This window comes from Muscardinus avellanarius, assembly GCF_963383645.1.
Source record: "Muscardinus avellanarius genome assembly, chromosome: 10".
NCBI classification, from domain to species: Eukaryota; Metazoa; Chordata; class Mammalia; order Rodentia; family Gliridae; genus Muscardinus; species Muscardinus avellanarius.
In genome coordinates, this window is record NC_137796.1 from 39,455,682 (window position 1) to 39,476,255 (window position 20,574).

General features: G+C 35.8%; 1 protein-coding gene across 1 annotated transcript in view; it reads left to right on the forward strand.

Annotated features, from left to right (window-relative positions):
* VPS35 (VPS35 retromer complex component) overlaps positions 1-10,020 on the forward strand; it is a gene marked incomplete at both ends in the record, with an annotated part of 30,690 nt that extends 20,670 nt beyond the window's left edge. The window contains 6 exons of the mRNA XM_080703540.1: positions 471-626; positions 2,976-3,098; positions 7,843-8,022; positions 8,529-8,768; positions 9,155-9,298; positions 9,841-10,020. Coding sequence (XP_080559666.1) covers positions 471-626; positions 2,976-3,098; positions 7,843-8,022; positions 8,529-8,768; positions 9,155-9,298; positions 9,841-10,020 — 1,023 coding nt within the window. The remainder of the gene's footprint in view (positions 1-470; positions 627-2,975; positions 3,099-7,842; positions 8,023-8,528; positions 8,769-9,154; positions 9,299-9,840) is intronic.
* Between the last annotated feature and the right edge of the window lie 10,554 nt (positions 10,021-20,574).

A 20,574-nucleotide genomic window follows, 5' to 3' on the forward strand; every position in this document is an offset into this window, starting at 1 on the left:
AGATCTTGGGAGGCTGAGACAAGAAGGTCACAGGTTTTAGGCTAGCCTCAACAACTTCTTAGCAAGACCCTGTTTCAAGATAAAAATAAATAAATAAATAAAAAGAGCTGGGGGTGTAGTTCACAGGGTAGAATGCCCCTGAGTTAATCCCCAGTAACCCAAAAGAAAAAAATTACAAATAGCTTCTTCATAATATAAAATTAGAAAATTAAAAAAGTATACAGAAGAACTATAAAACATTTACAGTTCTAACAGAAGGAGAATAACCATTGTTGATTAACATTTGGTGAATGTCTTTCAGACTTTTGTCCATGTATGTATGTATTGACACACATGAACCAACTTTCTTTCAAAAATCAATGATTTGACTGACTTATTTTGTAACTTTATATAACTATAAACACTTTTGACAGTGGTTTTATATGCTGATGCTTCAACCTAACAGGTTGCATGTGTTTCCCATATTATAGGTGGATTCTATAATGAATTTAGTATCCACGTTGATTCAAGACCAGCCAGACCAACCTGTAGAAGACCCTGATCCTGAAGACTTTGCTGATGAGCAGAGCCTTGTGGGCCGATTCATTCATCTTCTGAGGTCTGAGGACCCTGACCAACAGTACTTGGTATGAACCAGCTTTTACTAAAACACTTTATAAATTCCCAGTAAAGTCACATATGTGTTTAAAGTGGTGTAATGCAGTTTATAGTCATGGGTAGAAGGTTTTGAAATATTTGCAGCTGAATTAAAGTTTCATGGCATCCATGGGCTTTTACTTTTATTTATTTATTATTATTATTATTATTATTATTAGTAGTAGTAGTAGTAGTAGTAGTAGTACTGGGGGTGGAACCCAGAAGAGGCTTTCTACCTCCAGGCTATACTCCTAGACCTTTTTTATATTTTATTTGGAAACAGGGTCTCACTAAGTTGGTGAAAGCCTTACTAAGTAGCTGAGGCTGGCTTCGAACCCGTGCGATCCTCCTGTCTCAGCCTCCCAAGCGCAGGGATTACAAGTATGTGCCACCACGCCCGGCACGGGCTTTTACTTTTATATAAATGAATAATTGTTTATAAATTTTTGGAGCTTATAAAGTACAAGGCAGGTACTCTAGTTTCTTTTGAAGATCTCTTGAGAATTGCAGAAAAGCTCGTCTTCCTTTAGTTGGCTATCTCATAATTTATGTTCATTTCCTTTTTGAATTGTGTACTACTTTAGAAATGTTCAGTTGCTTATCATTAACTTTCAAAGCTTAAGAAATGTAATCTTTATGTTCACTTTTATTTATCCTAGGTTTACAAATGTAAGTTGTATTTATCACATTGAAAATATGTGAAGGACTTTAAAATTCAATTTGCTTCTTCTTTAACCTTTATTTTCTAATACAGAGTAGTCAAGTGATATTCCATCTTTTATCATTAGTCCTCAGTTAATCTTTGTGAAATATATAAAAGCATGTTGCCTGAGGAGGGTTTTTGGCAATGGGTATCGGATAGTTTATTTTAATTAAATGTAGTCTAGTTACCTGCCTAATTGTTGTTTAGGTAAAGTAGTTAAGCCATTGTTGGATGCATAAGACAGTTATACAAAAACACCTTCATTTGAGGATGAATCATTTCTCCTGTTGACTTTTACTTGTATTCCTTCATATTTAATATGATATAAGAAGTGGATAGTGATAGTCTGCATTGATAGCATGATACTTATTGAGTGTGACAGTCTTTGAGTTGGCTTAATGACAAACATTCTGAGCATTGTGTTGTGTCTGTACACTGTTTGATCTGTATAGTGACTGCTTGTTGAAGTGTTTTAAACAATTCCTTCACATTTTTGTGTGAAATTGTGTGTATGTTTGTGTTTTCATTATCTGTTAGGTACCAAATTTAGTAGTTAAGAAGCATGCCTTCCTCATGTAGCCAATTGGTTATGCCCATGGATGGAGACTTTAAAGATAGAATCATTATCTCCAAGTACCTCAAGGGGAAATGCATTCACTTATCAATGTACCATATCAGAGAAATCTACAAAACCTGAATATATTACACATTTTATTAAATATATTAACAAGTGTTTCATGAATTCTATGATTTTAATTTTTCCTGAGACATCCATACATTTGTTTCACAATGGCTCATTTAAAGTGTATTGACATTTCCCTGGATTTATATGGGCTTAATATTTTTCTGAATTAGCAATATAATATTTCTGAATTCAGCAATATAAAGTAATAGGCAGCTGGGCATGGTGGTGCATGCCAGTGATCCCAGTACTTGGGAGGCTGAGACAGGAGGATTGCAGGTTCTAGGACAGCCTCAGCAACATAGTCAGACTCTCAGCAACCTAATCATACCCTGTTTCCCAAAAAAAAAAAGTAAAATAGGGTGCAGGTATAGTTTGAAGGTAGAATGACCCTGGGTTCAATCCCCAGTACCACAAAAAAAGAGAGAGGAGAGTAATGGCCATTATTTTCTGAGCACATGCCTTATGCCAGTTGCTCATAACACTTCACGTGTGTCATTTGAGCTTCCCCCAAACCCAGGAGCATATTATTCCAGTTTTTTCAAATGAAACTTGTGGCTTGGAGAAGGTAAATAATTTGCCCAGGATCACATAGGTAGTTAAGGTTACTTTCAAATGTATGGTTCTACTTTAGAACCTGCATTCTCTGTCAGATGTATAATTTGCAGTGTGTGTATGAAAATATATTTAAATACATCTCTGCTCCTGACTAGCTACTTTTGTTAGGTTATACAACCTCTCTGAACCTCAAGCTTCTGCATTTGTAAAATGGAGTTACTATCTATCTCTAGGGTGATTGTGACAACTTGAGCATGTAAGTAGAGTTCCTACAACCATCAAGCCTGGTACATTCGGTATTCACACATTGGAATGACAGTGATTAGAGCCATCATTTGATTTTTGTAAAAGATTAATCATAGTGTGGAAAATATTTAAAACTTTTTTTTTGGTCAGATTTTAAACACGGCACGAAAACATTTTGGAGCTGGTGGAAATCAACGAATTCGCTTCACACTGCCACCTTTGGTATTTGCAGCTTATCAGCTGGCTTTTCGCTATAAAGAGAATTCTAAAGTGGTGAGTTTATTTTTTAAGTATGTCACTACCTTCTTTTCTTTTTTTCCTCTTAGTTTTGTATTACTGAAATTTCAGATACATGTAAAAAAATAGTGGTATAGTAAAATCCTATTTATAGTAACTCTTAATTGATTACTCATCTTGTGTTAAGTGTTTCTAACAGTGATGTTGGTAAATCACGCACTAGCTGAGAGATCAAAAAAATGTACCTTAAGTTGGGTGAGGTGGCACATATTGAAGTCCTAGCTTATTTGGAGGCTGGTGGAAGGATCACTTCAGCTCATAAATTTAAGACTAGCCTAAGAAGCATAGTAAATCTTGTCTAAAGAGCTGGGCGTGGTGGTGCACGCTTGTAATCCCCATGCTTGGGAGGCTGAGACAGGAGGATCGCACAGGTTCAAAGCCAGCCTCAGCTACTGAGTGAGGTCTCAGCAACTTAGTGAGATCCTGTTTCCAAATAAAATATAAAAAAGGTCTGGGAGTATAGCCTGGAGGTTAGAATGCCCCTGGGTTCCACCCCAGTACCACCAAAAAAAAAAAAAAATCTTATCTAAAAATAAAAAAAGAAAAGAAAAGTCAAAGATTAAAAGAATTTAAATGTATGCTAAAGCTTTTCTTTATGTTTTGTATTAGGTTATCTTCTGAAATGAAGGGCTTAGTATTACCTAATCTCTTCTCTAAAAGCATGTAATTGAATAAGGTCACGAGTTGTGCAATTGTTTTATGAGCTTATTCTTTCTCAAACAGAATCATAGTTTATGTCTTCATTGCTGTAGTTTCATTTTTATTTGGTTTGGATTTGTTTTTTTATGTTGGTTTATTATTTATTTATTTACTTATTTATTTTGTGGGACTGCAAATTGAACCCAGGGGTGTTTTACCTTTGAGCTACATTCCCAGCCCTATTTTATTTTATTTTTGGTACTGGTGATGGAACCCAGGGGCATTCTGCCTCCAAGCAATACCCCCAGCCCTTTGCTTTGAAACAGGGTCTCATTGAATTGTAGAGGGCCTCACTAAGCAGCTGAGGCTGGCTACGAACCTGCAATCCTTCTGATTCAGCTTCCCAAGTACTGGGATTACAAGTGTGCACCACCATGCCCAGCTGCTCTATTTTATTTTTTATTTTGAAACAGGGTCCCACTAAGTTGCGGAAGGCCTCATTAAGTTGCTGAGGCTGGCCTTGAATCTGTGGTCCTCCTGTCTCAGCCTTTCAAGTACTGGGATTATAGGTGTGTGTCACCATGCTGGGCTCCTTTTCATTTTTTGTATTGAGACAGATTCTTGCTAAATTGCTGAAGCTTGCCTCAAACTTGCGATCGTCCTACCTCAGACTCTGAGTATCTGGGTTTATTATAGGTATGGGCCATCATGCTTGGCTTAGTCAACTAATCTTAATTTTTATCAGAATGCCAAGAATATAATGGGGAAAGGATAGTTTCTTCAGTGGATGGTGTTGAAGAAGTAGATACCCATATACAAAAGAATGGAATTGGACATTTTTCATATATCATATACAAAATTTAACTTGAAATGGATTAAAGACTTACACAAAACTTGAAACCATAAAACTCCTAGGAGAAAACAGGGAAAAACCTCCTTAGCATTGGTCTTGGCAGTGATTTTTTGGAGGTGACACCAGACGAACAGGCAGCAGAAGCTAAAATAGACAAGTGGATTATATCAAACACAAGCTTCTTCAAAGTAAAGGAGAAAACCAACAGAAACAACCTGTAGACTGGGAGAAAATATTTGCAAACCATACATCTGAAGAGTTATATCCAAAATATCTAAGGAACTCAGTTCAGTATTAGAAAAAACTTAGTTTAAAAAATGGATAAAGGACCCTAACAATAAAGTTATACATATCAAGTTATACATACATAGTTTCCAATAAAGTTATACATATTGCCAATAGGTATATCAAAAGGTACTCAACATCAGTAATTATCTGGGAAATGTAAATCAAAACCATAATGAGCTATTATCTCACACCTGTTTGGATGGCTATTATAAAAAAAGCAGGAAATGACAAATGTAGGTAAGAGTGTGGAGAAGGGAACACCGTTTGTGGGAATATAAATTGGTATGATTATATAAGTACTGTTCACTAATGGATTGTACCACTGGAGCTCCTGGTATGATTGTTAAAACAGTATGGAGATTCCTCAAAAAATTAAAAACAGAACTACCATATAATGCTGTAATCCCACTGCTAGGTATCCAAAGTAAACAAAATCAATGTTGAAGTGATCAAGGCATTCTCATGTTTATTATAGTATTATTTACAATGTCCAAGATATGACACAACCTAAGTGTCCATCGGTGGATAAATAAAGAAAATGTGGCCGGGTGTGGTGGTGCATGCCTGTAATCCCAGGACTTGGGAGATTGAGACAGGAGGATTGCAAGTTCAAGGCCAGTCTTAGCAACTTAGCAAGACTCTGTTTCAAAATAAAAAATAGAAAGGGCTGGGATGTTGCTTGGAGGAAGAATGCCCCTGGGTTCAATTTCCAGTACCAAAAGAAAAGGAAGAAAATGTTATATATACACATACACAATAAAATATTATTCAACCATAAAAATGAAAGATATTCTGCCACTTGGTACAGCAGAGATGAATCTTGAAGGCATTATGCTAACTGAAATAAGCTAAATACAGAATGACAAACACTGTCTTTCTACTTATATGTGAAATCTAAAAGTCAAATTCATAGTTATAGGATGAAGGAATTCTGGAGAGTAAAAATAAAAATGAGACAAAAAAAGTAGCTACTAAAATTTACTTACTATTGTGTTTAATCCTTATACAAGTATATGACTACCACCTTTTTAAAATGAAGAGAGAGGCATGGTGGTGCGTGTGTGTAATCCCAGTTCTTGGAATGCTGAGACAGGAGGATCACAGGTTTGATACTAGCCTCTGCAACTTAGTGAGACCTTGTTTCAAAACAAAAATAAAAGGGCTGGGGGTATAGCTCAGAGGTAGAATACTTCTAGGTTTAATCCCAAGTACTCCCCCCACGTCAAACAAACAGAACTGATTGCTTTAACAAGAAATTTAAATGGTTTGAACATAGGAAAATATTTAACCTCACTAGTAGTTATAACAGTGAACTCTTATAAATGAAATTGGCCAAGAAAAAGATATCATCAGTGGCAATATGATGAGAATTCATTCTTATTTAACAATGGTAGGAATGTGAATTCAGACTTTCTAGAAAACTGGCAATATGTAACTATAGCATTAAAAATTGAATAATCCTACTAATAAGAATTTATACTAAGGAAATAATTAGGTCTTGATAAAGCATTGTATATGTAGATCCTTTACTACAGTATTACAGATTGTTTCTAAAGGACAGTAGTTAAACATTGTGCTATAAATCCAGTTGGTAGAATATTTTCTTGTCACCAGTATAGTAAATAACTTTTAGTGTTGTGAAGCAAATTGTTATGACAAAATAAGTGAACAAAATTAGTTTGGATACAAATTATTTGCATTAGGAACCAATTTTATTTAATTCTTTCAGTTTTTCATTGAGCTTTAAAGTAGAAAACAAAATCATACTGAAAGGTCCCAGTTATATTTTCATAGAATAAAGAAAGGAGGTCAATAACAGATTATTACTTATGATTATTGCTAGGTGGTAGATTTAGGGATGTTTAAATTGGGGGGTGGTGATTGAAGCCAGACCATTCTACCTCCAAGCTATACTCCCAGCCCTTTTAATTTTTTATTTTGAAACAGGGCTTTACTAAATTGCTAAGGAGGAATGATTTAGTTTTTTTTAATTCTATTATGGTTCTTCTAATTTTCTCCAGTTGAGGATGTGTTATTTTCTGATCAGATAAAACAGATATAAGCTGGGTGGTGGTGTACACCTATAATCCCAGTACTTGGGAGGCTGAGATAGGATCACAAGTTCAGGGACAGCCTCAGCAAGTAGTGAGACTCTTAATCAACCCAGCAAGATCCTATTCCAAAATAAAATAGGGCTGGGAGTATAGCTCGAAATAGAATGCCCTTGGGTTCAATCCCTAGTAGTAAAAAGGAAAAAGGCAAATATATAAAAATTATAAAGGCAGTAGCCTCAAATGGATGTTTTGAGAAAACATCCTGTTTGGCTTATATGTATGCTTCATAAGTCATAGAGAAGGAAAAAGACAGGAAAACTCTTTAAGTCAAGTTTACTGCTTTCACTGTTATTCTATTAAGAATGGTTTTAAATAAAATAAATATTCTTTTAAGTTAATCTTGAACTTAAGGGCATTTATTTTTTTTGTGTGGTACGGGGGACTGAACCCAGGAGTCTTCTACCTCTGAGGTACACCCTCAGCCCTATGTGTTATCCTTTATTTAGAAACAGGGTTTCACTAAGTTGTCAAGAGCCTCACTAAGTAGCTCAGACTGGCCACAAACCTGTGATCTTCCTGTCTGTACTGGAATTACAAGCGTGTGCCACCATGCCCAGCTGAATTTAAGGTAATTTAAAATATATTTTTCTTGCCGAGCATGGTGGTGCACCCTTCTAATCCCACCATTCTGGAGGCTGAGACTGGAGGATCGTGGTTCATGGACAGCTTTAGTTACTTAGTGAGGCCCTCCACAACTTAGTGAGACCCTATTTCAAAATAAAGAATAAAAAATAGGGCAGAGGTGTAGCTCAGAGGTTGAATGCTCTTGGGTTCCATCCCCAGACCCACAAAAAAATAAAAAATAAAATATGTTTTCTTGTTTTAGGATGACAAATGGGAAAAGAAATGCCAGAAGATTTTTTCATTTGCGCACCAGACTATCAGTGCTTTGATCAAAGCAGAACTGGCAGAATTACCCTTAAGACTTTTCCTTCAAGGAGCACTAGCTGCTGGAGAAATTGGTTTTGAAAATCATGAAACAGTAGCATATGAATTTATGTCCCAGGTGAAGATGTCTTCCTTTCTGTGTTGTCTAATCAGATTAGTTTTATTGAGTTTAGTAATTTGTTTGTAGGTATGGTAGTAGTATACATTGTCTTAACTCTTTTCATTGATTATATAATTACGCTTTTCTACTGACTTGGAATATATTCCATTACAGCCATATTGACTAATGTGGAGCAACAAAATTATTCAGTTGCTGGGTGCTAATAAAGCCTGAAGATTTCCAAATGGTTCTAAATAATGAAAGTGTTTGATGGGGAAAAAAGACCCTTTGTCAATTTATTTTGGGAACCCAGAGTTGAAATAGAGTTCTTTATTGTAACTTGTTAGCATCTTCACCATCTTGATTGTGTCTTGTGCCTCTCCAAGAATGGGTATAGCATGTTTTCATATGAAAGGGTTGGGCAGTATCTCACAGGATAAAGGTTTAGTGGGAAGTACTTTAAAAAGGGCTCAAGTGAATGGTTGGTTGGTCCCTAAAAGGCCTTTCTGTTTTGTATCCACCAGGCATTTTCTCTTTATGAAGATGAAATCAGTGATTCCAAAGCACAGCTGGCTGCCATAACATTGATCATTGGTACTTTTGAGAGGATGAAATGCTTTAGTGAAGAGAATCATGAACCCTTGAGAACCCAATGTGCACTTGCTGCATCCAAACTTCTGAAAAAACCGGATCAGGGCCGAGCTGTAAGCACCTGTACACATCTCTTCTGGTCTGGCAGGAACACAGACAAAAATGGGGAGGAGGTAAGGTCTTTCCTGACCATGTTATAGGAGGTGAGATTATTAGTGAGAATTTTTTGCTGTGGCCTTTGCTTTGGAGATAAAACATTTGGAATGCTTGGAAATGTGACAAAAAATATTGCTTTTGTTTTATTAAGAGGAATGAAATGAACGGTAATGTGGAGACCCTAAGCCTATGCTGAAGCCTCCACTTTCAAGAAATTGTAACATAGCAAGTTACAAGTTACACTAGATATAGTGATATAATTCTTAAAATAGAAGAATAGAATAGAGAATGTTTTATCTCTGTAAATTGTGAAAAAGCATTGCAGTGTTATGTTTCTTTGTGTGAAAATGGGACATTTGCAGCTAATTCATCACTTCCGTATCTCCTTTCCCTTTTATTTTAGCTTCATGGAGGCAAGAGGGTAATGGAGTGCCTAAAGAAAGCTCTGAAAATAGCAAATCAGTGCATGGACCCCTCTCTACAAGTGCAGCTTTTTATAGAAATCCTGAACAGATATATCTATTTTTATGAAAAGGAAAATGATGCGGTAAGTGAACTATTTAAGTATTCTTGGTGAATGTTTTCCCTTCCTGCTCTTACGGAGATTTGATACATATGAAGGTTTATCACTGTGATATTTTCGGTTTATTTTACAACAGAGTTTGCAGAGTCCACCTACAGATTTCTTTCATTCTCCAAATCCTTTCTGTCAACATTAGTTGATCTCTATAATGATTGTGCAGTTGAAAAATACAAAATAATTTATACTTTGCTAAGTAGTAGGCTAACTTGTCATCATTTCCTAATTTAGAATAATTTCTAAATGCATGATCTTTTTTAGCAGTACAGTTTTGGTCAAGATTTGTAGGTTAAGTAAAATTTTATTTTTGTTCTTTTACTAGTTTGAGTTACTCTGTATTTTAAGTTGCTTGTGTTTATTGATGATTAGCCAATAGTTATTGCTCACACTAGGAATTATGTTTCATCTCTCTTAATTACTCAAGTAATTGATTAGAATAACACGTTTCCCAGAATAATTTTTTTTTGTGATACACATTTGATCATGAAATTATACATACTATTTTGTAGGTAACAATTCAGGTTTTGAACCAGCTTATCCAAAAGATTCGAGAAGACCTTCCAAATCTTGAATCCAGCGAAGAAACAGAGCAGATTAACAAACACTTTCACAACACACTGGAGCATTTGCGTTTGAGGAGAGAATCACCAGAGTCTGAAGGGCCAATTTATGAAGGGCTCGTCCTTTAAAAAGTAAACAGCTCATCATATTTCTTTCCATGTACATCCAGTAAGGATTTTAATTAAACTAGGTCTCCCTTCCATAGATTGTGCCTTTCAGAAATGCTGAGGTAGGTTTCCCATTTCTTACCTGTGATATGTTTTACCCAGCACCTCCAGACACTCACCTACAGGACCTTAATAAAGTTTTTCACTTCATAAGTGTTGAAGTCTGTCTGATCACCCCAAGTAGCATGACTGATTTGCTATTTAAAATTCCTGTGATCTCTAAAACACACTCACACTTATCTCAGCTTCTAATAACACTCTCTTTTCATTTTCTTTCATTGTTGATTGTGTATTTTCTTCATTTCTGGGAATTACTAACCCAAAAGTATCTGTCTCATTTTTCTCCAGTCCAATTTGAGATTAATTTAGAGAAAAGGAATACCATATGTGAATTCAGCTTGGGTTTTTTCCCAAAATAAGGCCATGTGTAATATTTTCCCTAAAACTAGAATATATTAATGCATGCTTGAGAATTATAAAGCACCATGATCAAAATCAGAAACTATATTTTGCATATTTGGACATGGCCATTCATTAACAACCTATGTTATCTCTTAGATATGTGTATCAAAATAATTTGGTTCTGAATAGTATAAAATAAAATTTACAATCTATATAATTTATGTATACCCATCATTATTGTAAATTTAATGGGAAATGCATCACAATTACAATTTTTTTTGCACCAGTGAAACAATAAAGTTGCTATTAACAATTTTGTATCTTTTTATTTTTTCTTACTAGCTAGTTTAATAAAAGAATACTTGTGTAGTTTCATGCATTCTCATAGGTTTACAGAGGTCACTTAAACTCTAGTTTTCAGCACTTATTGAGCAAGGCACCATCTACTCTTTGTCATTATACCCATTTCTTTCTTCAGTCTTACCCTGCTTTTCTTAAAGCACATGAGTTATTTAACTCCTTGGATCACCTGTATTTATCTATCTACTGTTTGACAAGTTATCACTAAACCCTGTGTCTTAAAAAGAACATTTTTCCTACATTTCTCTATATCAGGAATTTGGGAGTAGCTTTGCTGATAGTTCTGAGTCAGGGGTCTTACGGTTGTCATTGGGATTTTAGCTGGGACTGGTGTCATCTGAAGGTTTAAGTGGACTGGTGTCATCTGAAGGTTTAAGTGAGGCTGACTTTTAAGATAACTCACATAGCTGTTAGCTAGAAACTTCAGTTTCTTTCCTTGTGGTCCTTTCCAGAGGAGAGCTTGAGTGTCTTCATAACATGCCAATTGGCTTCCCTAGAGTGAATGATCCCAGAGAAAAAGAATGGTGGAAATCACAGTGTTTTTTATAATCTGATCTTGGAAGTGATACATTGTTATTTTTTTCTTTTTCTGCTTATTAGAAAAAGAGTCATTAAGTCTAGCCCATACTCAAGGGTAAGGGGATTAAGCTTCACCTCTTGAAGGGAGAAGTAGCAATGAATTTGTAATTCAAGCCACCACATTATTTAACACTTCAATATCTGCCCTTCCATTCCCAGATGTGTAAAAATTTTTAGGTTTTATAAGAGTAAATGCTTCCAAAGTTATAAAATTAGAATCCAGCAAATATGCTAAGGATGGCCCAGGAAACCCTTTCTGTTCTTTGCATGTATTGTTTTACCCAGATTATGGATGAGAGGTTGACATGTCTGTTTTATTTATGTTCTGTAAAATATATCTGGAAAAGCAAAACAGACATGACTCAGTACTTCAGTTTAAACTCAGTTGAAGAGGATAGATCAAAGGCTAAAATCTGTGTAATCATGTTTTCTGAGTAGAAGTAAAAATCTGTGTAATCATGTTTTCTGAGTAGAAAAATCATTTTTTAAAAGGGAAATACAGAAATTAAAGTGCTGCTAATCTTAATTTGTAGGTTTCTTTATTGAACAGAAATTGAGCAGCACCTACCATATGCCAGATATAGTTAGGCACTGAATTTAAAGGTGAACAGGATCTGGTTTATAGATTCAACAACTTTAGTCTGGTGTGAGGATTGATCCATAATTACAGAATATGATAGAAGTATATACTCAGGATAGCTCTAAGGAAGGACTTTTGGGGGCTGGGGTATTGAGGGAAGTCCTGGAGAGGGTTAAATGGATTTTCAAGTAACTGTTTAGTCTTGGGGAGTCTAATGCCTGATCTGCAGTCCTGTGTTTGTAACAGAGCCAGGCTCAAAGAGTGATTCATTGACAAAGCAAGTTGCCTGTTTATGGTAAGTATTAAAAAGTTGACCAGGCATTCAAAACCTTTTATAGCAGTTTGATAATTTTTTCTCTGTTGAGTAAGTATATAAAAAATAGGGAGTTTGTATGTTTTTATGATACTGTGATTGAACACAGGGCCTCCCACAGATCTCCATAAGATACCCAGGATAGCCTCAAACTTGTGATTGTCCCGTCTTAGCCTCCCAAGTAGTTGGGATTACAGGTGTATGCCACCACACCTGGCTGAGTTTGTATTTTGTATGTCTGCTAACCCTTTCCCTCATTTTCTGGTAGTTTTTATTGCATTTCACATAAAATTAACTATCCTTAATAGTTGAGGGGAAAATCATTGACAAATGGATAAAAGAACTGAGGCAGGGCAGGCATGGTTGCTGAATGGCATTAAATCCCAAGACTAGAGAACAGTCATAGGGGTACACGTATAGGAAAATGATCCAAGTGGATGAGAGGTAACTTTTGTGTCAGTACTTTCCAGTTAGGAAATTCACTGATTTATTTAGAGTCCAAGCAATTGCTTTTTCATCTAGAAATTTGTGCTTCTGTATGGTACTGAAGCCCTGACATCAGTGGCCATCAGGTTAGTGAACTGAACACAACCTTATTGATGGGCTTACATAGGTTGTTGACTTATACATGTAGCTTAAAAGAGGAGGCAGGGGTTTAAATTGATCAGGCATGGTAAAGGAGAATGATGAGCAATTGAACACGTGCAACTCTCAGAGCCATTGAGAAATGTGACAGACCATAAAGAATAGGCACTGGGAGGGGATTTAAATACAAGAGACTAGGTTTATTTGCTTTCTCATTCTGAGAATCTCATGATTTCAAGTAGCATGATTTGAATGATTTAAAAGGGTTTTGAAATAGTTATCTTTGATAATGGGAATTCATATTGTACATTAAAGGTACTGGATGGGGAAATCTAGAGAAGAAGGCTTTCCTGTGCTACCATTCGCCCTATGGAGATACACTGGGGATGAACAGTAGACACAGTTACCAAGATCTACACATATGTTGCACAATTGAGTTACCTAGGTTTGATTAAAGACAAACTTCTTGGCATGTGTTAGTTTAAAATGACATTTAGAAGTGGGCTGGAAATCAGATGCTTTCCCTGATATGTGAGAGCTAAGGAGAAATGGGTCATAGGAGGAACTCTAGATGAAAATGGAAATCGTATAGAGGAGCAAACAAGACAACCTAAAGGAGGAGAAAGGAGGGGGGAAGAAGGAAAATCTCTAAAACACACAATGTACATATCGAAGTCAACCACTCAGCCAAGCAAGGGAAGGAGAGATGGGGAGGGAATGGGGTGGGAATTGGGTAGGGTTTAAATTAGTGATGTGTACATGTGTGTACACACAAGTTTTTTACCCCAATATGATGTATGAATATAATGCACCAATAAAAAATTAAAAAAAGAAGTAGGCTGGAATAGATCTTTTATTGCTATTCACTTTTCAACAGAATATTTCAACCAGAAAATTAAGGAGGAAATTGAGACTTTAAGAAATAAAAAAGAGGCCTTGAATGAAATGAGTGAATAAATGAATTGAAGACAGCAATAGAAAACAATTTTGGAAGGCTAAATGAAATATAAAACAGTATCACTCTTAGAAGACAGTTAATTCAAAACTTCAAGCCCAGTCAACAGTATACAGAAGATTACTAAGCCTGGCATGGTGGCGCACACTTGTAATCCGAGTGCTTGAGATGCTGAGACAGGAGGATCACACAGGTTCGATTAGGCTCTCAGCAACTTAGTGAGACCGTTTCCAAATCAAGTATAAAAAAGGTCTGGGAGTATAGCCCAGAGGTAGTAAAGTCCTTGGGTTCTGCCCTCAGTACCACCAAAAAATAAACAAAAAAACAAAAAAATTACAATAACCTAAACATCCAACTTTTGTGGAGCAATATGAAATGTTCTAACTTATGGATAAAAGGCATTGAAAAAGGGATAGAGGCACAGACCAAGGTTATTCATAATCTTTTCAGAGAAGTAATTTCAGAGAATTTTCCAAATATAGAAAAAGACTTGGACATCCATGTGCAGGAGACATACAGAACACCATTAAGATCATATCAACAGAAGCTGAAAACGCATGTGACAAAATCCAGCACCCTTTCATATTAAAAACATTGCAGGAAATTGGAATTGAAGGAATGTATCTAAACATCATTAAGGCAATATACAATAAACTCAAAGCCAACATATCAAATGGGGACAAACTGCAGGAATTCCCTCTAAAAGCAGAAATAAGAATGTCCACTGTCACCATGCCTTTTTAATAGAGTCCTTGAGACTCTTACCAGAGCAGTAAGAGAAGAGATGAATATCAAAGGAATTCAAATAGGAAAAGAATTTAAATTATTTTTGTTTGTAAATGATATGGTCCTATATCTAGAAGACCCAAAAAGCTTAACCAAAAGACTACTAGAGCTGATTAACCAATGCAGCCAATTAGCAGGATACAAAGTCAACTTAAAGAAGTCAGTAGCTTTTCTATTTGCCCACCATGAATCCACAGAGAAAGAAATACAGAAAAAACAATTCCACTTACAATAACCTCAAAACCAATAAAATACCTAGGAATAAACCTAACCAAAGAGGTAAAAGACTCTAAAATGAAAATTATAAAACACTAAAGAAAAATTGAAGAACACCTTAGAAGACAGAAAGATTTCCCATGTTCTTGGATAGGCAGAATAACTATCATAAAAATGGCCATTTTAGCTGGGTGTGGTGGCGCACACTTGTGATCCTAGCATTTGGGAGGCTGAGACCAGAGGATCGTGGTTCGTGGACAGCCTCAGCTACTTAGTGAGGCCCTCTGCAACTCGGTGAGACCTGGTTTCAAAATAAAGAATTAAAAAAAAAAATAGGGCAGGGGGTGTAGCTCGGAGGTCGAATGCCCCTGGGTTCCATCCCCATACCCGCAAAAACAAAACAAAAACAACAACACAACAACAACAACAACAAAAATGGCCATTCTACCAAAAGTGATCTACAGAATCAATGCAATCTCTATCAAAATACCAATGTCATTCATAGACCTAGAAAAATCAGTCATAAACCTCATATGGAGAAACAAAAGACCCAGAATATCCAAAGCAATTTTCAGCAACAAGAACCACGCAGGAAGCATCACAATTCCTCACTTCAAATGATACTACAGAGCCATAGTAATTAAAATAGCATAGTATTTGCACAAAAACAGACACACAGACCAATGAAACAGAAGATACAGAAACTAATACACGCACTTGTAGTCAATTGATCTTCAACAAAGGGGTCAAATACATATGCTGGAGAAAAGACAGCCTTTTCAACAAATGGTGCTGGAAAAATTGGTATCCATTTGTAGAAAAATGGAACTAAGTCCTTACTTCTAAACCTGCATAGGAATCAACTTGAGGAACACTTTCCTAAAACACACATGGCAGAGTGGGTACAGAATAGGGTTGATAGCTGAATTCAACTGGAGGAACCAGAACAATGTCTCATGGACAGTGCTGGATGCATGTCCCATGGCAGACAGCTCAGATGATTATAAGTGAAGTGTAGGGTGCCCAGCAAAGGCCAAACATAAACAGTGATGTCCAGAAACTTGGCCACTTGCTTATCCTGGGAGAGCTGCAGGTTGCTGACCATAGTGCTAACAAGGTCTGACTGCCTCTGGGCATTGCAGGTGCTTTTGCTGGGCTTGTAGTGGTTCCACTGATGCCATGCTATTTGGTTCTGAGGTCATCTGTGAAGGTGGTTAAATCTTGAGTACCAGGCATATTCAAGAAAAGACCCTTGTGGCAGAGGGAGAAGCTCTGGTTTCTTCTTTTCCTACTCCTTCTCTCAACAGGTCTAACAACAACAACAAAAAATGTGATGTGTTTCTTTTTTCTTCCCTGGAAGTTCATCTCTAAGCCATCAACTGGGAGCAATGTTGTTATTCCTCAAGGAGATACACTTCTGAAAGTTGATATAGATGCTGAAGTTGAAGTAAGTGATGCTGATGAAGGGGGTGAAGAATCGAATGATGGAAGCTGCCATCAGGAAATGCCAGTTTTAGAATAACTTAGCCTACCACTTCCCCACCCCTGGCAGGATGCCCATAGAGAAGAATCGCTGCCACCTGTACCAGTGCCATCTTGAAGACAACATTCTTGGTCATGTCCTTCTGAACCCTGTAAGTGTTTCCCTCTTGTGGAGAGGGAAACAGCACAGGCCAGTGGGAGGAGAGGTTGAGGCAGCTTTACTCACTCAGGCTGGTCTAGCACAATGCTATCAATGAAGCTGAAAATTAGTTCTCAATATAGTTACATCTGGGGGATGAGGGCTGCTCCTTCCATATCAGGTAACTCTTCCCTGGTTGTACTACACCACTTCAGGTAGCCTACTTGCAATAGCCTCATGAGGAGATGGTTCAAGGTCTATCTCTTTGAACATTAATAGTATATTTGAAAATATATATAAAACCCTCCAGAACATCTGTACATTAATTCAGTCAACATCTACATGTGTGCTGTGCCGCATTGCATTTCCTCCTCCAACTTTTAAACACATACCATAACTTTCTGTACTCAAACATTATTTTTACTCAATACCAATTTAGGCTCCACTATGTTCCTGTAGGTGGCACTGTGTCTCAATGGCAAGAGCAGAGCTGAGTCAACTGGCTTGTACTCAAATGCTCACACCACTTGCTAGCTGCTAGTCCTAGGCAACTTACTGCCTCTGACGGCTTTAGTTTTTTCATGTGTAAAATGAGGTACTATTGCCAGGTGTGGTGGCACATGCTTGTAATCCCAGCATTTGGGAAGCTGAGACAGGAGGATTGCAGTTCGTGGACAGCCTCAGCTACTTAGGCCCTCTGCAACTCAGTGAGACCCTGTTTCAAAATAAAGAATAATAAGCTGAGTGTGGTGGTGCATGCTTATAATCCCAGTACTTGGGAGGCTGAGACAGGAGGATCTGGGTTTGCGGACAGCCTCAGCTACTCACTGAAGCCCTTTGCAACTTAGTGAGACCCTGTTTCAAAGTAAAGAACAGAAATTTAGGGCTGGGACATAGCTCAGAGGTAGAATGCCCCTTGCTTCCAATCCTAGTACTGCCAAAAAATAAATAAATAAAATAGGGATGGGGGTGTAGCTCAGAGGTAGAATGCCCCTGGTTTTCTGCTACAGCATCTCTTGCAGATATTGAGAAAGCTCGATCAGGGGATCCGCAATGGCATAGATCCCCCATAAAAAATGTCTAGCATTCCTTTCTGCATAAAATTATTTTAGGATTATTTTGGATTAATATATATATCATTAAAATTTTATGTATAAACATTATAACTAAAACTGATGGGCAGCGGCTTGTGAGATACTCAGACAACAAAGATTTTTTCCCAAGGATAGAGATATTGGGCCAAACATGAAGTTCAAACTGACCTTAATTAAAGCTACTGTATAAGATTAAGTTTGGGTCAGCGTTGTGAAGTGAGACAAAGCATACTATGATTATTTAAATGTCTGGAACCCTTGCCCTAAACTTTATAACAAGTAATAACTTTTCCCCGTTCTTAAAAATCCTACTTATATGGCTATGCCCTTGTTTTTCTGACAAAAAAAATATAAAAATTATAACAAATCCTAAATAAAATAAAAAAGGTTAAATCTAATTCATGTGGTCATTCTTCTTTGATTTTCGACCTCGGCTTCCCCTCATCAACACATGAACCTCGACTCTGCTAGGGCTGGACCTCGACATAATGGCACCCAACGTGGGGCAAAATTGGTGAGTAGTCTCCCTCATTTTCAAAAAGCCAGATAAATTGCTCAAGAGTGCTACAGACCCCCTGTTTCGTAGAACAAATAAAAAAAGGACAATGACGTTAAAGATAAAACATACTAACTCAAAAAAGGTTTCTTCATTAATATTACATATACTATTGCTAAACATAAAAAAAGGTATTTCAGTTTTTACTAAACAACTTAGGCACTTTCTCTCCTTTCTACAAGAATGTTCTCCTTATTTTCCTAAAAAAATAACTTTAAACTTAAAACAAAACAAGTTATAAAAAGAAAACTATATTATACTAATCATGGACCAAAAAGGGTCCCTGTAAAAGCTTTTTCTCTACTGAATCTTTTAAAAAATGCCTTAAATCCAACTCATGAGGCAGTTTGTCTGGCTACCTGGGAGCAAACACCTCTGCTCTCTTCTAAAACAAAATCTGATATTTTATTAACCTTTGGCCATCAATTAATTCACCATTATGCTACATTGCCCCCTGCCTCTCATTCCACCTTGCCCATATCCACAAACTTTCTGGACAATGGCTGACCATCATAAACACAAATTTACTAATCTTAATCTTCATTCACCACAACAGGCTCAAACAACTCACTCACATTCTGATTTATTGTTGTTTCTTTTCCTGAAAATATCTTGCCTGTGATTCTTTTCTAAATCTGAATCTGCGGGAATTCTCATCATCCTCCCCCCATTCTAAATTTTCCTATGTTCCTTCCCTCCTCCCTTCATCGGGGGGCACTTAAGAACAGCACCACACAAATCCACTCATTCTGTTCAGGTTTTATAATCTGTATGTATTAAAGCTGTATAACTTCTTAGTCTTTCCTTTGTTCAAAAAGCCCAACAAAAACAGAGTTAAACAAATTCCTTTTGGGGGGTAACCACTAAAAAGTTTTTTTCAGCCTCAAAACAAAAAAAAAAATTCAGTGTCCTACCTCCCTCACTCATAAAAATAAGCCTTAAAAATTACACAGTTTAAGATTACAACATGGGTTTATGTTTTTAGTTATCTCCCCTCTCTCATCCTGCTTGACAAAAAGTTTTTCTTTTTCCAAATGTAGCTGCAGGTCCACTAATTATTTTTGTCTCTTACATTAAATTTATAATAAAACATATTAATTGGCAAAGTCAGAAGTTACATGGTACATTCCCACTTTAAAGTTTGAGACATGTACTGTCCACCTGTATCCTTGGTGGGTTTTAGCCTTTTTTCATCTATCTGCTAAAAGTAGTTTTTATGTCAAAAGCTCAGTTTATAAAGATAAAACATACAAAAAAATAGTTCCTTAAAATATAAAAATTATAAAATAAAGCTCTTTTGTATAATTAATAATTAAAATTAGATTAATACAGCTTGATTTTTATATATTAACTTTAGCCTAAACTATTATAAAAATATAATACTTCATCTAAATAACAGTGTTTGTGTTTTTGGAGTCAACTAAAATAACAACCAACTTTTAGCTGACCAAGGTCAATACTAGCTACAGCTCTTAGCTATCAGAGACAAAAAAAAAAAAGGATTTTATTGCCTTGCCTATGTATAAAAGTTTTATTCTTATTACATATTAGTTCATATGGCTTAAATTTTTTAAAGGTTTAAGTTTGTTAAAAATTTCAAAATTGTCACTAAAAATTAACACACTTTGTTTTCTTCAGGCTAAAACAACTATCATTGGCTTCCTGGTAATAGATGTTTAAATTATAATATCATTCTAAGAATTTATTTTGTTAAAATAATAGTTTAATCTATTGGCTAATTAGTTAAAAAATAAGTTAATAAATAAATATAAATAAACAAATTGTGTCTAAATAAGAAGCTAAACATCAACAGCCAAATATAAAATATATACCAATAATCATAGCTATATTTACATCTAAAAACTAAATATACTGTATATCTAAAGTCATCTAAATGTGCTAAAAAATTTCAAAAATCAAAAGTTAAAGGTTAAAAATGTATAAGTTTTATATTATATGAGAGCTAACAAATAAATTTTTTTTATCATCTTAGTTCAACAGTAAGACCTGGTTAACATCTGTTTCTCCTAACTAAATAAATGTCTCATTATTATACAAAAAAATCATCTGTCAAATAACAAGTTTATTTTTATTAATGTTATCCTCTAAAATTATAAAATCTAAAGCTATCTAATTTTTATTAATACTGTCAGCTTACATAAAATTAGTTATAGTTACCAATATGTGTAGTCTAATATAAAAATGGGTCAATATACAAAAAACCTTGATGGATATATTAATAAATTTCACAAGGTGGCTACTATGTTTAATCTAAAAATTAAGATGCATTTTAACAAATATATTTTATTGCGTTTCTGGGACTCTGGCTCCCATTAATCAGCTTTTAAGTTTGACAATTGGGGTGTCTCAACAACAAAAATAAAATAAACAAAATCACATTTAAATTCCAAACTTTGCTGTTCATTCAAGGTTGTTTAAAACATTACTATTTCAGTCAGTTCTAACTA